The 24,382-nt window shown below is 34.0% G+C and overlaps 4 protein-coding genes across 7 annotated transcripts; 2 read left to right on the top strand and 2 right to left on the bottom strand.

Annotated features, from left to right (window-relative positions):
- The first annotated feature begins 8,142 nt into the window (after positions 1-8,142).
- Positions 8,143-13,432, top strand: LOC116773323 (serine/threonine-protein phosphatase 5). Its single transcript, XM_032665760.2, has 9 exons — positions 8,143-8,396; positions 8,542-8,783; positions 8,969-9,116; positions 9,234-9,355; positions 9,492-9,762; positions 9,900-10,130; positions 11,271-11,490; positions 11,865-11,946; positions 12,147-13,432. Exons 1-9 carry the CDS (start codon positions 8,303-8,305, stop codon positions 12,207-12,209), a joined length of 1,473 nt encoding a protein of 490 aa, XP_032521651.1. The 5' UTR covers positions 8,143-8,302; the 3' UTR covers positions 12,210-13,432.
- A 908-nt stretch (positions 13,433-14,340) lies between these two features.
- LOC116773324 (uncharacterized) lies at positions 14,341-15,546 on the bottom strand. Its single transcript, XM_032665761.2, has 5 exons — positions 15,345-15,546; positions 15,133-15,265; positions 14,909-15,062; positions 14,655-14,841; positions 14,341-14,580 (listed from the first exon to the last, which is right to left on the bottom strand). Exons 1-5 carry the CDS (start codon positions 15,410-15,412, stop codon positions 14,427-14,429), a joined length of 696 nt encoding a protein of 231 aa, XP_032521652.1. The 5' UTR covers positions 15,413-15,546; the 3' UTR covers positions 14,341-14,426.
- LOC116773325 (uncharacterized) lies at positions 14,487-24,326 on the top strand. Of its 2 annotated transcripts, none has more exons than XM_061528581.1 (6): positions 14,487-14,613; positions 17,644-17,944; positions 19,470-19,556; positions 19,625-19,754; positions 23,748-23,889; positions 24,119-24,326. In XM_061528581.1, exons 2-6 carry the CDS (start codon positions 17,810-17,812, stop codon positions 24,285-24,287), a joined length of 663 nt encoding a protein of 220 aa, XP_061384565.1. In that variant the 5' UTR covers positions 14,487-14,613; positions 17,644-17,809; the 3' UTR covers positions 24,288-24,326. The 2 variants fall into 2 exon arrangements, with proteins under 2 accessions (XP_061384565.1, XP_032521654.1); XM_032665763.2 differs by having other exon boundaries at positions 23,742-23,889; positions 24,119-24,321.
- On the bottom strand, positions 19,776-23,664 carry LOC116773322 (uncharacterized). Of its 3 annotated transcripts, XM_032665759.2 has the most exons (5): positions 23,537-23,655; positions 20,982-21,084; positions 20,799-20,905; positions 20,516-20,740; positions 19,776-20,390 (listed from the first exon to the last, which is right to left on the bottom strand). In XM_032665759.2, the coding sequence occupies exons 2-5, from the start codon at positions 21,064-21,066 to the stop codon at positions 19,854-19,856; spliced, it is 954 nt and encodes a 317-aa protein (XP_032521650.1). In that variant the 5' UTR covers positions 21,067-21,084; positions 23,537-23,655; the 3' UTR covers positions 19,776-19,853. The 3 variants fall into 3 exon arrangements, with proteins under 3 accessions (XP_032521650.1, XP_032521649.1, XP_032521647.1); XM_032665758.2 differs by lacking the exons at positions 19,776-20,390; positions 20,516-20,740; positions 20,799-20,905; positions 20,982-21,084 and adding an exon at positions 21,194-23,386 and having other exon boundaries at positions 23,537-23,664; XM_032665756.2 differs by lacking the exons at positions 19,776-20,390; positions 20,516-20,740; positions 20,799-20,905; positions 20,982-21,084 and adding an exon at positions 21,194-23,339 and having other exon boundaries at positions 23,537-23,664.
- Positions 24,327-24,382: the final 56 nt, after the last annotated feature.

The raw sequence follows: 24,382 nt of genomic DNA, 5'->3' as shown, positions 1-24,382 counted from the left end.
GACACTGTGATGTCATCATTGTCATGATGACAAGTAGTGTCATCTGTCTGAGACAACATGTTTTTATGAGATCCACAGAGTGATTAAACTAAGTAAACCTAACATTTTACAATCTGTGGGGAAACATCCATTTAGTTATTAATAAATTTAATTTAAAAAAAAATTATAATCTTCTAAATCTTTTTTCTAACTCCTGTAACACTTTTCGATTTGAGCACTGGAGACGTGGTCTTTCTTTATGCATAACAACATTAAAATTATTCCGTCTTTTCATTTATATACTAGTTAATATAATATAAACTACTATATTAATATAAATTATATACTAGATATAAAAATTAATTCGTAGCTTCAATCCTTTAAACATTCATTTTGATTTTTTATTATTTATTATATTTAAAAAATTTTAAATGGCGAAAGTAAATAGCAAAAGCACGTTACACTTTTTTTAATTGAAATTGTAATAATGAATAAAAGGATTCTCTCGACAATTTTTTTTTTTAAACTTGAAAATGAGTTTTCACGCTAATTATAAAGAGAAAATAATTACCTAATAAGTGAAATTAGTCATGAAAGAAAGAATAATGTTTTAAATATGGCTAATTAATTATACTGATATCTCGAAAGGCTAAATAATTATTATCAATTAAAATATATGGCAGAACATATACAATGACAAAAATTTAATGATAATATTATTAATAGATATTTCATATATAATTATGATTTTTCCTTATATAAATATCCTTACGTAAATAATATGTCACATCTTTTCCTCATGAAAGTCCTAAGTAGCCTCTTAAATTATATTAATTTCGCTACCAAAAAAACTAGACAATAATCAATTGTTTCTAATAAACTTAAAATATTTTCTATGGGAAGTAAAACAACTGGTCTTAAAAATATGATATCAAAGGAAATAGTGAGTTATAAAAAAAAATGCGACCGTAATCCAGCTCCTAAATGATTCGACAAGTATAAAAATGGTGATCTGACCAGTACTTATATTGTTTATTACATGATTAATTCAATAAACAGTTGCCATATCAATAGATTTATATTCTATATATATATATATTCTTAGAAACAAGGTAAGAATTGGCTTTTTAAAAAATAACATTCGATACAATTCCACTGCAAATTTATTAAATTTACACAAAAATAAAAACAATTCTAAATGAATAACTTTCAACTATCTTGATTTAAACTAATCGTTAAATGAAATCCGAATATAATACAATCGAAAGATTTAAACACACTTCGAAAATCTACTAACGACTAAACTATCACACCAACGCGCGTTACGAACGAAAAAAGAGCCCTGATGTCCTCTGACAACGGCTTATATGTCGTTTGAGTCTCTCCTACCCTCTCATATTCCTACATTGATTCTCTTCTACCCTCTCATATTCCTACACGGCCTTTCCTGACATGAGCACGTCCCCGGGCTCCTTTGTGTTTAACTTTCTTGACGTCCAAAACGTAGTATTAGCACCAAGGGCAGGAAATTCTTTTCATTCGCACTAGACGTATTCAGTTTTGAATGTCTTGACATTCCAGACGGGCTTGATTGCGGCTCAGTCCCCTCCACAGGCAGGTCAACCTCCGGAGGCAAGTTGGCGTCATGACACAACTCTTCTCCCTCATTGTCTATGTCTGAAATTGAGAAATATAACGGCAGAAATCTTTTCGATTTTTGATTTAACTCAACAGTAACATCATGGTTAACGTCAATGTAAAGTGAGCTAAACAAACATAGCCCACACAAAGTGGTTGTAAAACATCCCAATAACCAACCACTTGGGGCGGGACTTGTCGGAAGATCGCCCCCTCACACCTCGTCAGAGACCCACAAGGAATTGCTTGAGGCATGACTTGGTGTGTGTGTGAAGGTTATTATAAAAACATGTTGCAAAACATACCATCTGATACAGGCAATGTTGGCCGACCAACATCCCATAAATAAACTCATGATCTTTTACAACCACAGGTCGATAGACAACTCACTATCAAAGTCAAGCTTCCGAACATACTAAATTAATTCCTAACCAAGAGACCAGATCCTCAGGATAACGTATCCGATGCACTCCAAGATAAACAATTATCCCAGGCCTATGGTCCCTCCTGGGATAACCGAACCCGATGCACTCCAAGGTAAACGGCTATCCCAGGCTCAACGTACCTCTTAGGATAACCGGCCCGATGCACTCCAAGGCAAATGGTTATCCCAACCTAAGCGTCCCCTCCGGGATAACCGGCCCGATGCACTCCAAGGCAATCGGTTATCCCAGACACAACACCACTTCTAGGACAACCGGGCCCGATGCACTCCAAGGCAAACGGTTGTCCCAGGCACAGCGCCACTTCTGGCATAGCCTGTCCGATGCACTCCAAGACAGCTATCCCAGACCCAGAGATCTAACCTCTAATACAGCGTGTCCGATACACTCCAAGACAAACGCTCACATCGTAACAAGTAACTCATGTCTCCTCGCTTTAACCCCAATACATTTAGAGATTTGTGTCAAAACAAAATTAAAATAAATAACACAATGGGATTAAATTTCAATAAAATCTCAAAAGGAGTTTTAGTCAAAATTTCAGGCAGAATAAGGCAAATACCTCACCATCAAAGAAAGCAGAACACACATCGGGAGTCCATTCTCACTTCCACGGGACCATATATTCCGCAGCTGCTCGAGTCGATTTGCCGTATGAGCCAGCTAACATCTGCAGCTCATATCGGCAGTGTGATAGTGTCTTCATAACCCGGTATGGTCCCCGCATACATGAGTCCAGCTTCCTTGTTGACTGAGCCACCTTGCTAACAAAAACTAAGGAATTTAGTTCAAAAGAGTGAGCTGTTTACGTCTCTAGTTAGCATAGGCATCTTGACGAGTTTAGTTGGCACGAAGGAGTTTAGATGCCCTCTGACGACTCATTTGACGAAGGACTTCTCGATTACCACTTGAGCCTTCAACAGTAACGTCTCGTATCAAACTACGTATGAGCGGTGTGGCAGCTTCAGCACCTATAAGCAGGTTTAAAGCAGAATATTGAGTTGTCTTGCGTTTTGTTATGTTTAGGATCAGCTGTAACCTCAACAAAACAGCTGGCCAAGTCCTTGACCCAATTAATAAAATCAGTGCTTTGAAACATTGAAACATGCGTCCCCGATCAGTGACAATTAATTTTGGAGTTCCAAAGAGAGACACCATGGTAGTGAAGTGTTGCTTTAGTTCGTCAGTGTCTTGTCGGAACATGGGATACAATAAACAAAATTTTGAAAACGCGTCTATAATAATAAGTACATGACGGTGACCGTCAGTTTCTGGTAGGGGGCCCAAGGTGTCCATATGGACTGCCTCAAATGCTACGTCTGGTTTTCTCCCATGAATGAATGAGCCGTGAAAGAGCACGAGCTACCTTTTTATGAGAAAGGCAAACCAAACAATGGGAAATGTATTTTTTTTTTCTTTGCAAATGTTCTCAACCCTGGGAACTAAAAGTGTTTTGTTATCAAGTCTACAGTTTTATCAACCCCTTGATGATCATGTTCGTCGTGAAAATACACATAAGACAGTCTATGGCCTTTTGGAATATAACAACAAAAATTAGGATTTTCACCAATAGGTGAGAGCTTGACTTAAAGGATGTCATAACGACTGAGGTTTAACTGCCCATTCACCAGTTTTTGTTTTAGAGAGTGAGTTTTCTCGTCAGAAGCCTGAGCAACTTGCGCCCAATTTAGCGGTCTTTTAATGGTACATAAGTTAACCGGATTGCGGCTAAGATAATCTGCATGGGACAAAAAACAACCTTTTCTATATTCCAGGTTAGAATCGAATTCTTGGAGGTATACCCACCACCGAGCCACCCTTGGCAACAAGTCTTTCTTACGTTGGGTAAGTTTTAACGCGTTACAGTCAGTAACCACGATGAACTGTGCAACCACAAGATAATGCCTGAAATACTCTAATACCTTAATCACTGCCAGCGTCTTCAGTTCGTACGAGTGCTACTTCCTCTCAGCCCCCTGAGTGAGTCTACTACAATAAGGCAGTACTCGTTTACGATTTCCCTTATGCACTCTCATCATGACGACTCCGTAACCAATCGAGCTCGCATCTGTGTAGTATTTCTATTGGCAGCGTAGGATCATAAATGGCAAGTACTGGCTCACTTGTAAGACAATCTATGATGTAGTCACGAGCGGCCTGTTTTTCAGCACCTCAATGAAAGTTAATTTTTAGTAAGTGCCGCTATGAAAGCAGCCCTTTGGGCAAACCCAACTATATACCGCCTAAAATAGCTAGCTAACCCCAGAAATTGCCTTACTTGCTTAAGATTTTTTTTGTTCGGCTGAATCAATTAAGGCCCGCACTTTCTGACGACTTGGCCTATCCTGACCTTTACTAATCGTTCGACCCAGGTATTCAATAGTGGTAGCTAAAAACGAGCATTCCTTTATTATTTGCTTTTCAAGCAAATCTGTTATTATGTCACGACCACGGATCGTTTCAGCGTGTGAGAGTTGATATGACCGATTATACACAGGAATGCTGGATTTAAGTTTAATTGACATGCTACCTATGTTTACGGTTGATGTAGCAGTTCCCGTAATCAAGTACCGAGAGAATTCATTAATTATCCTCTTAGTAACCCTCTCTAAATAGTTACCTACCAGAGGTGTATCAATTGTCATCGAAACATCAGACTGAACAATCATCACTATTAATTCATAAAATATGTGCATGATTCGAGCCTAGATAACTTAACGTCCTCACTATTTGATAAACTCCCTGATAACCGTTCGATTTTGGGTCTCTTACTACACAAAGCTTCTTTTTGCCCCAACTGCCCACAGAAAAAGCACCTGATATCACTCAGATTACGTTTACGTGAATACTCCAGAGATCGTCTATCTGTCGTAACGTTTCACAATTCCGAACGCGAGTATAGTTGTCTCGAAACACTAATTGTATTTGGTTTAACATAGATTGAAAAGAATTCGGCTAAATCATTCGGAAATAGTTTAGCATTTGTCGCCGTAGCCCTAATATTTGGATCAATGACACTGCGAATAATTATAACCGAAATAAGCTCCTCATCGAGTCCTTGCACTATACGTAAGCAAAGTAACGACCGGCGTACATATTACGCGTACGTTGGATAGTGATCGGAATTCTTAGTCATAACTTCAAACAATATTCCAGCAAAATCTGGTACTTCAGGACATAAAGGTTTGAATTCTTTCTTAGAATTGGTCCAACTACGGTAGCTAGACACCCATTTATTGAGCCAAGATTTCGCATCCCCTAACAAACAATTTCCTATTCGTGAAAGGCATTCTAAATCATTCCAATTGTTTTAAACTTTCGCGCAATCAATTTGTATGCACTAATCGTCAAAATTGTGTAGATTTGGATCAAAGTTCGAAATATAGTAATACCGAAATTTTTCAGCCGTACTAATTGATTTGAAGGCACTAGCAATGCAATCGGTAACACTCGCCTGTACTAATTCCAACGGTATACCCGCGTCGCCTACTTGTCGTGATCGAGCGAGGTCCCGGATCCTGATGATGATAACATTCTGAATGGTAGCTTCACGTCAAGTCACATGCGTCGGAGAAACCAGATGCCCTATCGACGATAATTCACGCATTCTATAGGGTACACGACGATCGGAAACGCGAGATATATCGCGGACGCGCGTTGGTGTCTGCAACTGTCGTGATGACTGCCTATTACAAACGCTACCGGGCGTCAAACCTTTGTAACGCAATTCCTCATAGTTGTGTGAATTCACCGACGCGCGGCGCGGCATGGACGAAGCCCTTGTTTTCGCCTCTAACGTTTTAAGACGAGACATCATTGCCTCCATATCAAGTCTCAACATGTTATTCTCATCAAAGGATTGCTCACGGGAACTATTACCCTGACTCTAGCTACGATCACGACGAGGATTACTATCAAGACCACTGCGGCTACAATTGCGTTCACGTTCAGACATTTTAGTAACAAAATAAAATAATTAAATAAGTATGATCGCTAGAAATTAACGTATCAACAAACAAACGCAATGAAAGCTTACTCACCGCTTAAACAAAGTAATTAACACAAATTAATATTCTCGATAATAACGTAACACGATATTTAAAATAACTCAGTGTCTAAAAAAAGTTATAATGAAATATTTAATAAAACACAAAAAAAAATAATGTGTGGGTAAATTGAAATAACAAGGCCTTACCAAACGGGGTTCTCAAGGTACGTATCCCACTTCTGATCTTAGAAACAAGGTAAGAATTGGCTTTTTAAAAAATAACATTCGATACAATTCCACTGCAAATTTATTAAATTTACACAAAAATAAAAACAATTCTAAATGAATAACTTTCAACTATCTTGATTTAAACTAATCGTTAAATGAAATCCGAATATAATACAATCGAAAGATTTAAACACACTTCGAAAATCTACTAACGACTAAACTATCACACCAACGCGCGTTACGAACGAAAAAAGAGCCCTGATGTCCTCTGACAACGGCTTATATGTCGTTTGAGTCTCTCCTACCCTCTCATATTCCTACATTGATTCTCTTCTACCCTCTCATATTCCTACAATATATATAACAGATTTCCAGAAATATATTGACTTATCACGATGTCTCTGGCACCATAAGGCGTGGAGGCTTAAATTTTGGTAGGAATATACCTTTTGACGAGTAGACATGAGCTAAGAAATGATTTTATAATTATACAAAATTCCATTCACAAGTTGTATAGCAAAGGCGTCAACATTAAAAATTATCGTTTTTAAGATATAGCTCCTACATGCTCCAAATTTGGTAGAATTCTTCTTTATTGATGAAGGAATTATCTATTTGCGAATTTCGTAATAACTCTTCACCAATAATGGTTGCGGGTGTGGGTGTTAACAATGAAAATTTTGGATTTTTAAGCTATATCTCCTACAGAGTCAAAATTGCGTATAAATTTTCTGTAAGTGATGAAAAAACAAATAAGGAACGAATTTTACGACATTCCACAGCACAGAAAGTTGGGGGGATGGGTGGTAACAATTAAAATTATAAATTTAAATATTTTATGCCTCGCGAAGAAGGAAAGTAACGGCCAAAATATAGAATAAAGTAGATGACAGTGACATTCCTACGAATGATTCTGCAATATTGTATGGAGGTTGTCTTAAACACGGTATTACGATCTCACAAATGATAGGAGTGAATTAAGAACCATATATCGTCTTTACTACTGAACTACCCATTTAATGTCCTAACTCCTTCCATGATGTAAATATTAGGATAAGATGGAATATTATTATTGATGGAAGAATTTACCAACCGCCAGTTGGCCGCTTTTTAAAAAAAAATCTCAACAGGTGTGTTTAATTAACCTTTGTATGTTTGTACTAGAAGGAACCTTGAATTGTGTAACAGAAGAATATCCTGCTACTTAAAATAGTCTAAATTGCAAACATTAAAAATAAGGAAACATTTGCTAAGAAATATGGTGGGAATCAAAATGAATAAAAATATTGTTTGATTTATGTTAAAGATTTTTTGTTTTTTTTTTAGTCAATGTTGTTCGAAAATAGATATTTATATTTATGTTTACATATATTTGACATATTATATAATATTTAACATAAAATAGTTAATAGTTTAAAAATTTTAAAGTAAATTTTATATAGCACTATTTAGTTATGTTAATATTTAGGTATGTCAATTAGGAAGAAAAAAAATAATTAGGTTCGTCTGACTTCTTTAAAAAATTTCAAAATACAGAAAAAAATCCATGTTTTTTTTTTTGATACAGTAACACACTTCATAAATATTGAAATATATTAAAACTAATTTACTTCCTTAGTAAATTTCATTTTTAACACTAAAAGTTATTTATGTGATAATATTTTTTTTGTTGCTACTTTTCGATATCTGTTATTTTTTATATCAAACTATTGAATTTATGCTTTTTTTTGTAATCACTCCTCATTAGACTATTTCTAATTATATAGTTCACCTTTGCGATGCTATAACTAAACGTGTAATTTATTTTATAAAAATCAATGTTTCTTACACATATCAATCTGGCAACATTTTAATTGGTCTCTCATTCAGAAAATCATTCGTCAATCATTCTTGAACCTATCAATTCATTTTCCTATCGAATTGCATGTAATGGATGTGTTCGAGAAATCACATTTTTTCTCTTATGAATAAGGCCGGAATATAGATTTTAGTGTTTTTAACTATCAATATTCAAAAATTGTGAGCTATGGCTAAAAATGAAGATATTTCCAACCCCGTGTCCCAGGAAGACATAGAGGCTGCCGACAAATTGAAAAATGAAGCAAACGAATATTTTAAAAGTAAGTTATTCTATAAATTCGTTAATCTTTATTATTTTTGCCCTAATCGAATATTTATGGGACATTATTCTGTTGCATGTTCGGCAACGCAGTAGTATCGATCCAAGTGAATATATGCACATAAATTGACAAATAACCTTTTCAGAGCAAAACTACGACAGTGCTATTACCTTATATACTAAAGCAATAAGTAAGAACCCTGGAAATGCGGCGTGCTATGCCAATCGGAGCATAGCTAATTTGCGATTGGAAAATTTCGGATATGCGCTGACAGATGCATCAAAAGCTATAGAAATAGATAAGTCATACACTAAGGCATACTACAGGCGGGCGGCGGCGTACATGTCGCTAGGGAAATACAAATTAGCACTTAAGGATTTTGAATATGTATGTATGATTTACTGTTTAAGTTAAAAATTTGTATTTTATACAAATAAAACTATATAGTTTTATTAAAAGGAAAAAATAATATTATTATTTCCTATCTCAATATTTTTATGCAACATGTATATTTGCAAACTTAATCAATTGTTTCAAGCTAATATTCTGAAAATATTTTACTAACAATAAAGGTTACCAAAGTCAGACCAAATGATCAAGATGCAAAAATGAAATTTATGGCTTGCGACAAAATATGCAAAAAGGTAGCATTCGAAAAGGCAATATCCGTCGACAAGAAGGAAGTCAACATTGCTGATACTATCAACTTAGATTCAATGAGTGAGCACACTTATATTGTTAACTTTATAAATTATCTTAAAAAAATAATAATAAGATTTTTATACTTTATTATCAATATAGTTATTTTGTTTATAAATAAATAAATACCTTATGCAGCTATTGAAGATAAATATGAAGGTCCGAGTCTCGAAGATGGGAAAGTTACTCTCAAGTTTGTCGAGGATTTGATGAAATATTACAAAGAGCAAAAGAAACTTCACAAGAAATATGCTTATAAGGTAAAAAATAACTTACATTTGATTGTTGAACAATGCCTGATATGATTTATTTGACCATATTTGTTTGATTACTTGATAGCAACAGGATATATGTGTTCTTATTTGTTCTCAAGCATATCTTTTCACTTTTTCACAGATCTTGATTGATATTAAGGCTTATCTACAAAAACAGCCTTCGCTCGTTGATATTAAGGTTCAAGATGATGAAAAGTTTACAGTCTGTGGGGACATTCACGGTCAATTCTATGATTTGATGAATATTTTCGAACTGAACGGTGTACCATCTGAGAAAAACCCTTACTTGTTCAACGGGGATTTTGTTGACCGAGGCTCATTCAGTGTTGAATGTATATTCACATTGTTCAGCTTCAAGCTGCTGTATCCGGATCATTTCTATATGTCTCGAGGTATTCATGCTTGAAACGTTACATGTTACGTCAACAGAAAGCAATGAAATTCTTTGATAACATCGTTTTACATTAATATCCAACAATTTGTGAACTTTTCCATGCATTTTTTAGTCAAAACAATGTTGTATTTCCAGGTAATCATGAGACCCTCGACATGAACAGAGTGTATGGCTTCCGTGGTGAAGTATCTTCCAAGTACACTTCACAAATGGCAGATCTGTTCACAGAAGTGTACAACTGGCTACCGCTAGCTCATTGCATTAATAACAGAGTTTTAGTCATGCATGGTGGGTTATTCTCTAAGAATGACGTCACTCTAGATGAAATAAGGGAGCTTGATCGAAATAAACAGCCTCCTGAACAAGGTAACTATTTTTGACAATAATGACGTGTTAAGGCGTTTGATAGGCTGTCAGATGTATCGAGCGTCCCACCACGCGCTAACGTCTGTTTAAATGTCTTAACAAGACATTAGTATTACTTCCTGCTCTAGAGCTCCGTCAAATGGCTGACGGACTGTTAATCTATGGTTTTGTCAAAACTCAAGTGTCCAATCCCACCCTGATGTTTTGTAGCCGTAGTAGCAGCATCTGTTTCATCATTGTTGACAACACGATGTTGACATTACACCTAGTGAACTGAAAAGAGAGATTTTTGGTTTCTAAATCTATGCAAGCAGCGATATATAAAATTTGATCGCATTAGCTAACAAGTGACGTGTCGTGGGATATATACGATCAAGGGACGAAGTGGTGCGTGTTAGCAAGAATGTCGTATGAAACGCTATACCTTCAATTTGGTCGTCTTATAACAAGAACGAATAATTTGGTAGTCGGTCATTTGACGTGTCATTTAATAATGTCTTGTTAATTTTCCATTGTGGGACGTAAATATTTTGACAGACAATTTTTGAAGGTTCGTTAGTAAATGCCTCGTTTAGATTTGACAAACAGAGCTTGGTGAAACTGGGTCTGAATCATACAATCACTGATTAATTAGTAAATTATATAATAGATGGTAGGGCCTAGCTGTGGTCAAGTTACTCCAGCTCGAACATGGGCTGGCTCGACCGGGGAAGTACCACCCTCTCGCAGAAGATCGGCGTAAAGTAGTCTTTAATGGCTGCGTTTTGTCTGATGAGTGAGAGAGCCGGTTGCCCTTTCCCTTTTCCCTACCTTTCCCACTTTTTCCTCCCCCTCTTCCCTAATCAAACACATACGCAAAGCTATATTGCGGATGTCCGTGGGCGACGGTACTACCTCTATCAGGTAGGCGGTCAGCTCGGTTGCCCCCTTTAGCACAAAAATAAAATAAACCTATACTTGCTTGGTATTGTTTAATAATATGTTGTCAAGTGATGTAGGTAGATTTATTATATTACTCTGCGTCATTCCGTATAGCTACTTAGAATACGAATACAATATGAATAGAAAACACATATAATGAATTTGATATATATTTTTTTCAATACCACAATATTAATTATAACTTAAATCGTTATTCAGGTTTGATGTGTGAACTGCTGTGGTCCGACCCTCAGCCATCAATGGGTAGGGCTCCTTCCCGCAGAGGAGTGGGGTGTCAGTTTGGGCCAGATGTTACCGAGAACTTCCTGAAGACGAACAATTTGGACTACATCATACGCAGTCATGAGGTGAAAAACGACGGTTACGAAGTTGCCCACAATGGGAAATGCATCACAGTTTTCTCAGCACCTAATTACTGGTGAGAATTGACTATTGATAGAATGTATTTGATTTTTCTATGTTATACTTTACTTATCCACTACAATCGTATCCTTGGGAGTGTTTGACAAATTCGGATTTTATTTCTGAACTAGTTATATTCTTATTATTTGGCTCATATGTAACTGTTAATATTCCATTTATGCGTACCGACAGACCGAACAAAAGTCGTATATTATATTCCCATATCTTTTTCTATTGAGTATAAAAAGTGTACTGTATTTTGATCTATATTGACTGAGCCTTCCTAACAAAAGTATTTTTGTTAAAGCAATACAATAGGTTATATTATAAATTTGTAATTGCACTGACAATGTAATTACTCATTAGATATTAAATAAAATATATTTCCAGTGACACCATGGGCAATCTTGGTGCTTTCATAACAATGAAAGGCAAGGACCTGAAACCAAACTTCACATCATATGAGGCTGTGGTAAATACATACTTGAGTAATTCCTTGTTTTTGAGAAATATCAACTTAATTATATTCAAAAGTTTTATATTTCATGACGGGTGATGTGTGTGATGTGATGTGATGACAGAGTTATTTGTTGCCGTTGTCCCAGTGAAGTCTTTGGGAAGAATAAATTTTATTATATGATATATTTTGTAATAATATGCAATAATTTTCAGCCTCATCCCGACGTGAAACCCATGGCCTACGCCTATTCACTGCTTAGTATGATGTGTCAATAAGTCTGGACTCCAACGGGGTTCTGACCCCAAAAAGGAACGGGTAGGACCGGCATCATCAAAAATGTCATTGACAAGTAGAACATCTTAATTATAGACCACAAGTGTCTTTAGAGCCCTTCACAAGTGCGTAGTTTTACAAACAGTCCAATGGCGACATTTGATGCCGCGTTGCGAAAATGCCTTACGGCTTAGCCATTATATTGTCTAACATTTTTGTAGTTTTTTTTTTTTTAATGGAGACCTTATTAAGTATTTCTATTTTAAGCCAGTTGTTTTGCGACGTTCCAAAATGGGTCTACATTGAGTCAATGACGGAATTTGAGACAATACCTTCTATATAAGACTGTTGCTTGTGCTGAACTTGTACTTTTATAAAATTTCAAGCGACAACGTTTTAGGTATTTGTTGGCGGTATTCTTTACAAGAAGAATTCATGCAATTTTATTTTAAATTAAAGTTTCTACTAGTATTGTTGTATAACCAACAATGGAATTTTTATTGTGTACATGTATTAAACACTAGTAGTGTTGCCATAACATGATTTTTAAATTGATATTGCAATGGATTTTATGAAGTGAGTCTGGCTTTTTATCTGACGTCTCTTGTGCCACTATATATAGTATTCATTATATATAAATTTGTACATCACAATGTAATTTAAAGCATGCATTTAAATATAAACATTTTAAACAATACCAGCTAATATTACCCTAATTAGGAACTTGTGCTTGTACTGGCATTATTAAACATTTCCAAGCATTCTACAATAAATTAATATACTATTGTCATATTAATATTTAAAAAGGTAAAACATTTAAAAATAGTTTAAAATTCCCAATTCAATATGCTTTGTAATATAAACGCAGTGTAAAGGAAAAATAAATCTTAGGATTTATCTTAAGATCAATAACTCGTACTATGTATCCAAAAAATATAGTCATTAAAGTACAATATTATCTGCTCAAAATATTCTGTTGTATAAAAAATGGTACATTTTTTTCCTGTCACAAATTACGATACGAGTGGCTGGTTTTAATAACTAAGTCATATAAAATTTTTAATGTCTATTTAAAGCTAATCAATTATTGTAAGAAATTTCAATGTATCAACGTTAGTTCTACATCGGGAATTCAAAATATGAAACAGCGCTCTTCGGGTATTGAGTGGCCGGACATATCATTTAGGTTGGCATTGACTTAATCAATAATATTGTTAAATTTGTATCCATGTGTTTTATTTATATTTTATCCCTTATAATATTATCAAAATCTACGTATGTATTTTTTTTTTCTAATTGGCGTGGGCGAAGATTTTTGCTGTTCTGCTGAGTAATCTTAGTTATATAAACTGTGTTACCGAGCTTCTTGTAGTCGTCTAATGCGATAATTTAATAAATCGTGCTACTTTCTAATAAAACTTTTTAGTTGTTTGCGACGTTTAAATCAGCTGTTAATAAACACTAAACTTAGCAGTAGTAAAAATAATGAATTTTATCTAATCTATGTAGGTCAGGTTAAATAAGTTGTCCTAATTCCACCTCGACGTAACGCAGGCGTTACGCGTATGATTACATCCGAACAGTTATTGATTCACTCTGGTAATAATAAATGGAAACTAGTCCACCTGGGTTAGGGATCCTGCGCTTTAAATCAGGTTTAAAGCTGTAAAATCTACCTGAACTTCGTATACGCGGGTTATTTAAATTTTGGTCATATAAACAGAGTCATTGTGTTGCCATGTGAAGACGGTGTGGTAATGTGTCAGATCGGTTTAAACCAAGTGCACTCCTAAGTGTATACAATAAAATACCTCTTGGTATGCACTGTAACCAGGCTTAAAGCTGACTGACCACCTTTTTTTTATTTTCCTTCATCTTTGTCAACCCCATTAACAATTTAGAAGTCTTTAAGTAAAGAGTGAAAAGAGATTTACTGAGATATATATACTTACCATCTTACAATATACCTCAACTTATCATGAGGCGGGGTAACAGCGAAGCACTATAAAATTTTAATTTAAAAGCAAATGTTGCCATAATATTTTTTCTCTTTAACGGTCTTCTTTCCTTCATTTCCATATTTAAATATATAAAAATACGACTAAGTGTAGGTTGAAATGAAAGGCAATAAAATTTAATGTATCATAATAAAATATAATTCTGTGATTATAACCTATAACTGGCTTTTAGTTTTATTTAACCTAAATATATAAAACATCTTAAGGCACCAATTGCGTGATCATTTTTACGACTGTTTTTTTATCTAGTTTACATTTAGGGTAGAGCGTCTGACAGTTGGTGTCTAAAGACTTGCCGGATGAGATCGCTTCGTAAATCGATGTCCCATCTAGCATGCGACGTACTAACGAATTGCTGGAAGTAAAATAATTGTGGACCGTATTAAAGGTATATATTTTATCAAACTTCATTTTATCTACACAGCATACCTCGATAGATTAGCCAACATTCCATCAAAGTCAGTTGCGTTGCCAGTCAACATGTTCTCATTTGCGAGTTGGACGTAGGAGCAGGCAAGTCGTTGCATACACGAAGATGAGTCTATGTTGTAACGCGTAAGGGATTCGTCCAATCGACTTATCATGTCAGAAACCTGGTTCAGATCTGTGTCGGCGCCTGTTTGCAAACAATAGTTTATTTTTTAAAACAAATACGAATAATTAAATATTTTATGTCTACTTACTTCTTCCGTATCCTCCATAACCATAGGAGAAGGCGTGAATTAGCTTTGGTAGAATTATTACAGCTCCAAAGCCTAGAATAGATCCAATGAGAACTCCTCCTAAATCAATTTTGACAGGGGAATATAGTCCTGGCGCGGAACCGCCAAAGGAACCCTGAAAAAAATATATAGTTTTAGAGTGTAGGAAGAAAATGTTATATTATAAAATCAAGCCATGCCCTCACCGTACTCCCATAAGAAGATATACCAAATCTCTGAGTCCTATCCGGCCTATCTTCGTCTCTGCTTTTTTCGACTCTTGCAGAGGGTTCTGCGAGTTGATCTTCAGTCCTTTGGTAAGTTGGACTGGGAACAAATCTGCAAGATTTTGCATAGAGTAAAGATCCCGCCCTCAGACGTCTTTGTATATAATAATGAATAAAGAACCGTTGCTCACCCATCATTTCTGTAATTAGCGGTGGCGCATCCGCTAGCGACGAACAAAAAAACTGCTATCTTCAACATCTTGGCCTCTTGAATGATACTGTCGCATTCCACACCACTCTCAATACTTTATACAAAACGTTCCAAAGCTTGCTTCGGAACAATCGCATGGGGAAACACCATTGTCATATGGTTACACAAGACTTTTACCTTACGTCACGGTGGAAGATGCTATCGTATGAGGAAAAGATTGCATGGCATTATGGAAATGTCTTCTATTAGTGTTAATGGGATCGATTAAAATGTCACGGAATTAGACGTCGCTTATTTTAGAAATAATTAACGGTGAATTTTTTTTTTCTAGATGTAAACAAAGACACTTAATTTTATGTCGAAAAAGTAAAAGGACGGTATTATAAAAAAAAATTAAACAACTTACTTTGTTTATGTATATTAATATTTCTGTAATTTACCTGAACTTTCGGTTAATAAAACAATCGTAATGGTGGGAAAACAAAGTTGACTGTGTTTTTTTAAGATGCAGGTACTAAAGAAAATATAATTTATTCATTATTATCACCCAAGGCAAAGACGATTTTACATATTACTTAAAAAAAAATTGAGTTTTAAACAATCAGGAACAAGTAATTATTTTATGTCATTTAAGTTTAAAGGAACGTTGGAATAGCGTGTTAGGTATGACAGCACGTTCGTTTTTGAGAATTTATGTATTTAACATCCAACCACGACTCGTTGTTTCAATTTAATTTAAATTTAGTTCGTATAAAAATCTCTAAACCTCAACCATTATTTATTACTTCATTATTATAGTTTAAACTACCTTCTCATTAGACAACAAGTCGAGTCAATGTAGTCAGCAAAATTTTTTTTTACGTGTCAATTACCGTGTCAAGCAAAAGTCGTTAACGGTTGTACCCGACACGTGCTACAAACTTAAACTCCTTCTAAACTAAACACGTGATAAAAACTTTTACGAAAAATTTCATAAAAAGTCCCTCAAAGTTTGTGTGGTATCTAAATAAAGGTAGAAAAATGTCGAAAATTATATATATATATATATATATATATAAGTTTTTTAACCAACGCATATAGATGATTTATTACTCATAACATAATAGAACGATTTATTTAAAATTTCTTGACAGGAGAATTTATATTAATCCTGTTGACAAGTTTGTGGTGACAATATTGATAGTGTTGGATGCATTAACATAATATTAGGCTTATTTATTGGAAAAACACACAATTTTTATTTCTGCAACCTACGTATAGAATTTTTGTAGTCTGTTTTTGTTATGGCTTCATTCACACTGGAATTGATAATGTCCCGTTTCAAGCACTTTTTTTCCGTTAATGGTCAAATCAAAAGTCACTCAAGCTCTATAGTGTGATTTATCTTTGTAAGATTTAAATTAAAACTAAGATATCATTGTGTATTTTATTTATTGAAAATATTATAATATTTGTTTTCATTTTTTTTAATTATGAAATCTTCAAATTCTTAATTCATAAAAATATATTAGTCAATCCATTTATTTTTTTAAATTGGGAGATAAAAAAAATGCCATATAGAACCAGCAATACTTTATGCTATAATTGACGTAATTTATTTAAAATGAGACATCATGTTGATCTTGTCGCGTGAAATGTTGTAAATTGGCCTGCACAGTACTTTGTATGTACTAGACATGATTACATAGAATACAGCCTACACACATTTTTAATTAATTTCTTTATGCACTTACATATATACAAATAAGTATCAAGCTGCGATTTCTATTTAATTTTTAAGAAAAACAATTTCTAGTTTATCGAGATCATTTTAAGGACAATATTCACCTAACCGTTTGAAAATTGTCAAAGTAATCATATGACGTGAATTCATTAATACAAAATTGGTGAACAGAAAAATGCATGTTGAGGTAGTGACTTGAGAAAGAGAAAAAAGTATAAAATATTTTCCTTAAATCTCCGATGGAATAATAATTATACACAGTTATCTTAGTGGAAAATTGTATCATTAATGATCTACTGCAGTAGTTCCCAAACTTATAACTTTCCCTGGGGGTCCACCTGGACCACTTTGGGAAGCACTGATCTACTGGAACACATATTTTAGGTTCTTATTCATATACACACTTTATTAAAATTTCTGCTTTAAAAAAAACAAACATATAAGTTAAAATCATTCAAATACCTTCTAAGCGTTAAGAAGTCTATATTTTCAATAGCCTACTCGAGTCTAAGTTGTTATAATTTCTGTGACAATACACGGAAACTTTTCCTTCCAGTTTCCAACATATTTCTGTTGATGCGTCGTAAAAAGGCGCCAAACGTGTCCACAGTATGGGTTGATGAGCACACGATAGAAAAACCATACTTTATCGTTTGGTAATTATAAAATTGAAAAAAAAATCTATCTTAATTTTGAAAATCAAGTTTATTGTAATATAAATTATGATTTTTAAATCAGAAATGTTATTAGTGTATGTGACTATATTGTGTGTATTTTACGTCACGCGTGGAGACACAAAGCAGGATCCACGACAGGGAAAAACATTTACATTCGATTTGGAAGATGAGAATGTAGAGGTTTGTATATTATTTTATTTTGTTTATAAAATACTTTCATTTCAGAGTATAGTTCAATAAATATGTAAGATATAGAATCTTTTTTTAAAAATTAAGGCTTCATTCGCACTGTAATTGTGGACTATTTTTTTATCTCACAATATTTTACCACTAAACACGTCTCACAATATTTTACCACTAAATAGTCATATTTAATATTAATAGAGAGACGTGTCTGTCCGTTTTAGGCCTACTTCTGTTCAAAAGATGTCGGTTGCTTTATTTAGGAAAAAAGATACTTAAATAAAGATATTTTTTATATAAACCCATATTTTTATAATTGTAAGTTAAATATTCAAATAAATAGTGAATATACTATTACTTTATTTATATAAGATAAATGGATTTTACTAACTCATAGTCATGTTGAAAACAAATAATGAACGAAGCTAACAACATATATATAATTTTTTTTATATACTCGGACACATACACACACAGTGACCACTCTGGTACTTTCATGAATTGTTTTGAAAATTATTTGTTAAACAAATTTGTGGCCTGAAAGATGAATCAAATATTCTTAACGATCGAACATATTGTTAAATGACAACTAATAATGTAGTGTATTATACCCTATTTTATCCTATTTATAGTCCGAAGTATGCTCGAAACTTCGCTTTATATACTTAAAATAATATAACTTATACCTATGCATACTTCTTTCATATTTAGAAACTATTTGATTATAGTTTGTATATACCATCTTTCAGTCGAGTGTTATGGTTTGTCAAGCTTCAGTTAATATATGTACATAATATTGAAAAGATAATTTTATTAAAAAAAGAATTTTGTTTCGGTTCATAATTTTGTTTCCCCATTGGTCAACAACAATAACAATGATAATAAAATGGGAGAATACTTAAAATACTTCAAAATAGTACTATATATTTTTCTGTAAACACTGCATTCGTTTCTGCGAGATGGACTAGTATGGTGGCTCACATACTTGATGTATTACTCACCCCTTTATGCATGAAAAAAATAACTCACTCTTACGAAAATCGCACACTTCATAAAGGCCTATAATTTTAAAATACGCTTTAAGTATTTAAATGAATAAAACTCGCGAAAATCTCAGATCTCATTAGGCTTTAAGTAATCCCGAGAATGCAATATCTGCCCGTCAACATGTATGTATGTATGTCAATATAATATAATACCCCTATAATTTTTTTTCTATTCTATGGCTTCATTTATACTTGAATTGTTTAACTTTGTGGCAATATCAACGTTATTAAGTAATCCTTATACTTGTTTCTGTTCAGGTACATTTGAATCAAATTAATTTAATATAAGAATTTTTATAGCCATACCTATTATAAAACAGCTTTATTAATTGATGGAATCAGAATATAAGAACTTTTTATGGATAAATAAAATTTGAATTCATATAAATTTAATTGATTAATAGACCCTAATTGTGAGTCAAAGTTACTAGAACTCCCAAAACACTCGAATCATCGTTTAATCTCTTTTTTTTCAGGTAGCACTCGATTTTTCTGTTCCATTTGTTAAAATACCCTTTAAGAAGACCCTCAACGCACTGTCCGGCTTCGGATTTCACGAAATGGTAAAATATCATTATATAAAGTCTCTAAATGGGACAGTGAACACTATTTTTATAACTTATTTTTTTAGAATTTTCCCAAAATTAACATCAATCCTATAGCAATTACTCTCGGTGGATTGATAGTAGTTTTTACGACACTTTTTATACCTATTCTGAATAAAACGTTTGGATGGCATAGCTTGGATCGTACTTCGAGAGGTGAGTACCGTATTAGCACTATTTAAAATTTTAAAATACTATATTGTTTATTTTTAATGTTCACGTTTTAAATACAACACAAGCTATTATTAAAAACTTTCAAGAACACGGGGAGCAGCAAATCTTTTTGGATCTCTTTTTCGGTTTTATCGACGCGCAAGATCTCTTGCATCTTATCTTCGGCGCCTCAACTATACCAGCATCTGCTGGAATATACTGCGTTTCTACGTGGATATAGTTCTTTCTTTTTCTTGGAGCTAAATCAAAACATCCAAAAGGGGGCGTATATTCAATATCCCATGTTGCATTACTGGATAGTGAACTAAGGGATTCCTCTTGGCAAACACATTCTGGTTCCTTAAAAGCTGGACAGCTGTCAATAACTTTATCTATAGCTGACAGATCGTTACAATAAACGTCCATATAAGCACATTTGCAAATATCTTCCACAGCTTCAGCTAAGGCTTTCCGGATCTCGGCGTCTCGCTGTCTTTTTAACTTGACCATTTTCCTTGCTTCAACTTTGGCTTGCTCTTCGGGGCTCCGTTTTTTTATAATCTTAAAAACCATAGGATCGCAATCGACGTAGGGGTCTTCGTTTGGGCCAATTTCCGTCAGATCTTTTAAGGGATTCACCTAGAACAATTTTAAAAATCCATTTATTTTCATATTACTAACCAGGAACTTCAAAAGACATGCTTTGCCACCTACCTTGGAACCTAACATACTGTATACCACAAGTTTATTCGAATAGTCCTTACCTGTATTGTAAAAACGTCACCTTTCCTTTGTACTTTAAGTGTAGGCTTTGGTTCTAACGGTTCTTCTGGTTCGGAATCCCCTCCCCCCATATCAGCTCCCGCAGTTCGACCTTTCTTCTTCTTTTTTTTACTCTTATCTTTGTCTTGGCCACCTCTCGCACATTTAAATGTCATTGTTTTAGCGACACTCTTACCAATAACCCCAGGTTGCCAGCCACGTCGAGGCTAAAAATAATAAAAATATTGTAACACATTTATACATCTGGTAAACAAAATCACCTACCTTCATTCCCGGTACGTCAGTAGCAGTCCACAACCAGCCCATCCCCGCAGGAACTGGATATCCGGGCTTTAAGAAAGGATTGCATGTTTTGTGTCCAATTACCACACCTATTACAAATAAAATACAATTTTTATAAATATACGTTTTCTGATAAGACCTTTAAATAATGATAGTAAAAACCACCTGGATGAATATCGCCGAAAGTGTAGTTATATTTAGAAGCATTCTTCTTTTTCTTCTTTTTGTCGCTTTCTTCGTCTTCTCCCATTTTAAACTGTGTTCAATTCTAAACAGAAACATAAGAAAATTATTTGCTTTTCTGGACAGATAATAATTACTAAATATATATTATATTGGTTGTACATTAGTTTATTATATTAAAATAAAACAAATAATGTTGTATAAGTTTTATTAGATCTTATTATGTACTCTAATGGGTTACAAAATAAAATATCCATTGGTTTCAAGTTATTTCTTGTCTTGTTTAAATTTCTCTTGAATGGCCAGTTTGTGAGAACCACAGCAACCGCGACCCATTAGAGATAATAATCTTTGTTCTTTATCACAACATCTTCTTTCAGTGTCCACGTTAAACTTATTTACACATCTATAATCGTGATCCTTTTCATATCTCATATAGTCTTTAATTGCTTTTTTGATCCTTTCATATTCTTTTGAACAACAAACTTTTCCTGCGTCACTGTAACTAGGAGGCTGAGCCGGTAATGCTGCAGTCTTGTACATTCTTGCGAAGCCATCAGGAACAGAGCAGGGTCTTCCTATTACAGGACAGGGCCCAAGTTTTATAGGTGGAAGTCCATAAGGAAGGGGTTCGGTTTCATTTTCGTCATCTTCTGCTAGTTTTTTCTCCAAATCTTCTTCTTGCATCATTGTAACTGGGCAGTTATTTTTGTGTTTATAAGAAGGACAATAGGGTCGGTGAGTTTTTCTGGACGCTATGTTAGCTGTTTCCATTATGCAATCACAATCAAAAGTTTTACACGGTGGAGAAGGTTTAGGAGGATTACATTTACAATCTCTTTCATCTGGAAGTTCAAAGCAGTTATAGACAGAAAATTTTCTTTTTGGTTCCTTTATTTCCACGTTACATACTACTGGCTGATTTCCAGGAGTTCGGCTAGCAGCAGCGTTTTCTGATTTTGATGTGGCATCGTCAATTAATTTCCTTTCCTGAGTCGATGGACAACCAGGCTTCTGACAACAACAACCGCTCATATTTTGTAATGGTATAGAATTTTGACCAGAAGGAGTACAAAAATTTGTTACAGCACTCTCAGCAATGTATTCTTTTCCATAAAGAGACTCCTTAAAACCAGGAACTTTGGTCACGTTAAACACGTATGCAACTGTCGTTTTGCTTGTCTTGGGTGTTAAACCAGTTCCAAACATTTTATTTTTGTTATCTTCACAAGTCTCACCCTGGTTAACTATACCACCACAACCAGAACATTCGGTTTTCTTTCCTTCTTCTTGCTTATTTGACATTTCAGGACATAATTCCCGATGCCACCGATCATCTTTACAGTCACAAGTACCGCATATTTTTCTTGTAGTGTTACCTTTCATTTCAGTAACTTTGCCTTCTGCTTCCTTTTTGTATGTTTCTAAATTTCTAATATAATTTTTAACTTTATGTGCCAATGGACAATTTGCATTACCGCACGGACCTGTTATGTCACCTATTCTTATTTTGTCAATGGGATATTTCTTTTTGGGTGTCGATTTCTCATCGCCATCATGTTTACAAGTATAATTGACATCCTTTTGTCCTACTCCACAACTTTGCAACTCGGTGCAAATTTCAATCTTTTGTTGTGCATTATCAACAACAGTTGGATCTTCTAATGTTGTAGTTTCATATAGACTGCCAACCATACAAAAGTTTGGATCATCACCTTCAATTCTTTTACATTGGAACATACTTGGTGCTTTATTTGTCCTAAAAACAAATGTATCGGGATCTTTCATTGGTTGTTGAAATTCGGTAATTATACTTTCTCCTAAAGCACTTAATCTAAGTATAAATGAGATATCACCGACTTGCTTACAACAACATTCTGCAAATAACGGAGTCACTTGTTTAATGCTGAGAGGTTCATGTATTTTACAAGCTTCAGCAGTTTCTTTCAGCATATGAAAGAACTGAGTTTCCCAATGCATTGTACCAATTCCAACAAATATTTCAACCTCATTTTCATCATCATTCCAAACTTCAATTTCAAGAGGAAATTTACTGAGTATCATAAGTAATGTATCTGGATAGGAAGGGAATAAATAAGATTTTCCTACTCTGATTGTTCGTGTCCATTTACGTCGCCCACTTTCATCACATTCAATTATATCATCTTGGGTTTCCTCCTTAACAGCCAACTGGCCTTCCTTTATAATGAATTGTATTTTTGGACCAAATTTTATTTTGACAATTAGATTTTTATTAGCTCCACTTTTCTCATCCTCCTCAGATGCGAAGATTGTTACTTTGTCAATGAATATCTCTACCAGGTACATTTGCTCCATGACCTGCGAGACCAATAGCTTTTATCAATAACACATTCGTCGTTCTTCTTCTGAAAATGTACATTAAAACATTTTCACCACAATAAAATTTCACAAACAACGAAGGAACCGTGTTTACCGTGATCTGTTGATGTTCAGAATTTTACTTTGTGTAAAAATGATTTAATTATTTTTAAATAAGTAACAAGGATAATACTTACGGCTATTTATTTGGCCCTGTCCTATAATAGCATTTCTATGGACACTGAAAATTTTATTTTGTAACCCGAAAATTTTTGAAGTCCTTTATACAACTGACATTTTTTAATTCAAATATATTCAAAATGCGAATATCGCAACCATCCTCTTCAGAACACACATTTATGTTAGTAAAAAGTTTGAACTATATTTTAATATTTTTTTTAGTAACAGATGAGAGTTTGGTACATTTAGCTAACGATATCTCTGAAAAACTAGTAGCGAATAGTCGGAGATGTCCAGAGAGAATAGCATGTTGGATTAACCAAAAAACCCAGAGGCCAGAGGATTTAAAAACGTTGAAAGAAATCATGAGGTAAGAATATTGTTGATTAAATAGATATTTTAATAAGATCCAATCGCGTCAGTTCTGCTTGATCAAAAAATAGGTCATGTAAACTACTAGAGCCTCAATTGGAATAATTAAACCATATTCTGCGAAACCTTAGAAAAATACAAATAAAAAGCAATTAAAGAGCAATTTTGCTTGAAAACTTTACATTATTACGTTTTTGTACGTTGATTTATATTTTTTTTTTTTCCAGTAACCATCTTGTATCAGCATTCGTAAATGCTACAACTGTCGAAGAAGCTGCCCTTAACGGATTGATGGGCAAAAATTGTCAAGCTTATATACCTTGTCCAATAGAAGAGAATAGTATTTCCAAAATTTTAAGCAGTATAAAAGTTTTAACTAATAGAAATGTTTATTAATAAAATTATACGAAAGGTAATACGAATAAAAAGTCTTTATCTTCCACGTCCATAGCATATATACTTTTGTATTATTTTCAACTTAATAAAAAAAA

Source organism: Danaus plexippus (genome assembly GCF_018135715.1).
Source record: "Danaus plexippus chromosome 18 unlocalized genomic scaffold, MEX_DaPlex mxdp_20, whole genome shotgun sequence".
In the NCBI taxonomy this organism is placed as follows: domain Eukaryota; kingdom Metazoa; phylum Arthropoda; class Insecta; order Lepidoptera; family Nymphalidae; genus Danaus; species Danaus plexippus.
This window is presented reverse-complemented; position numbering and strand designations above follow the sequence as displayed.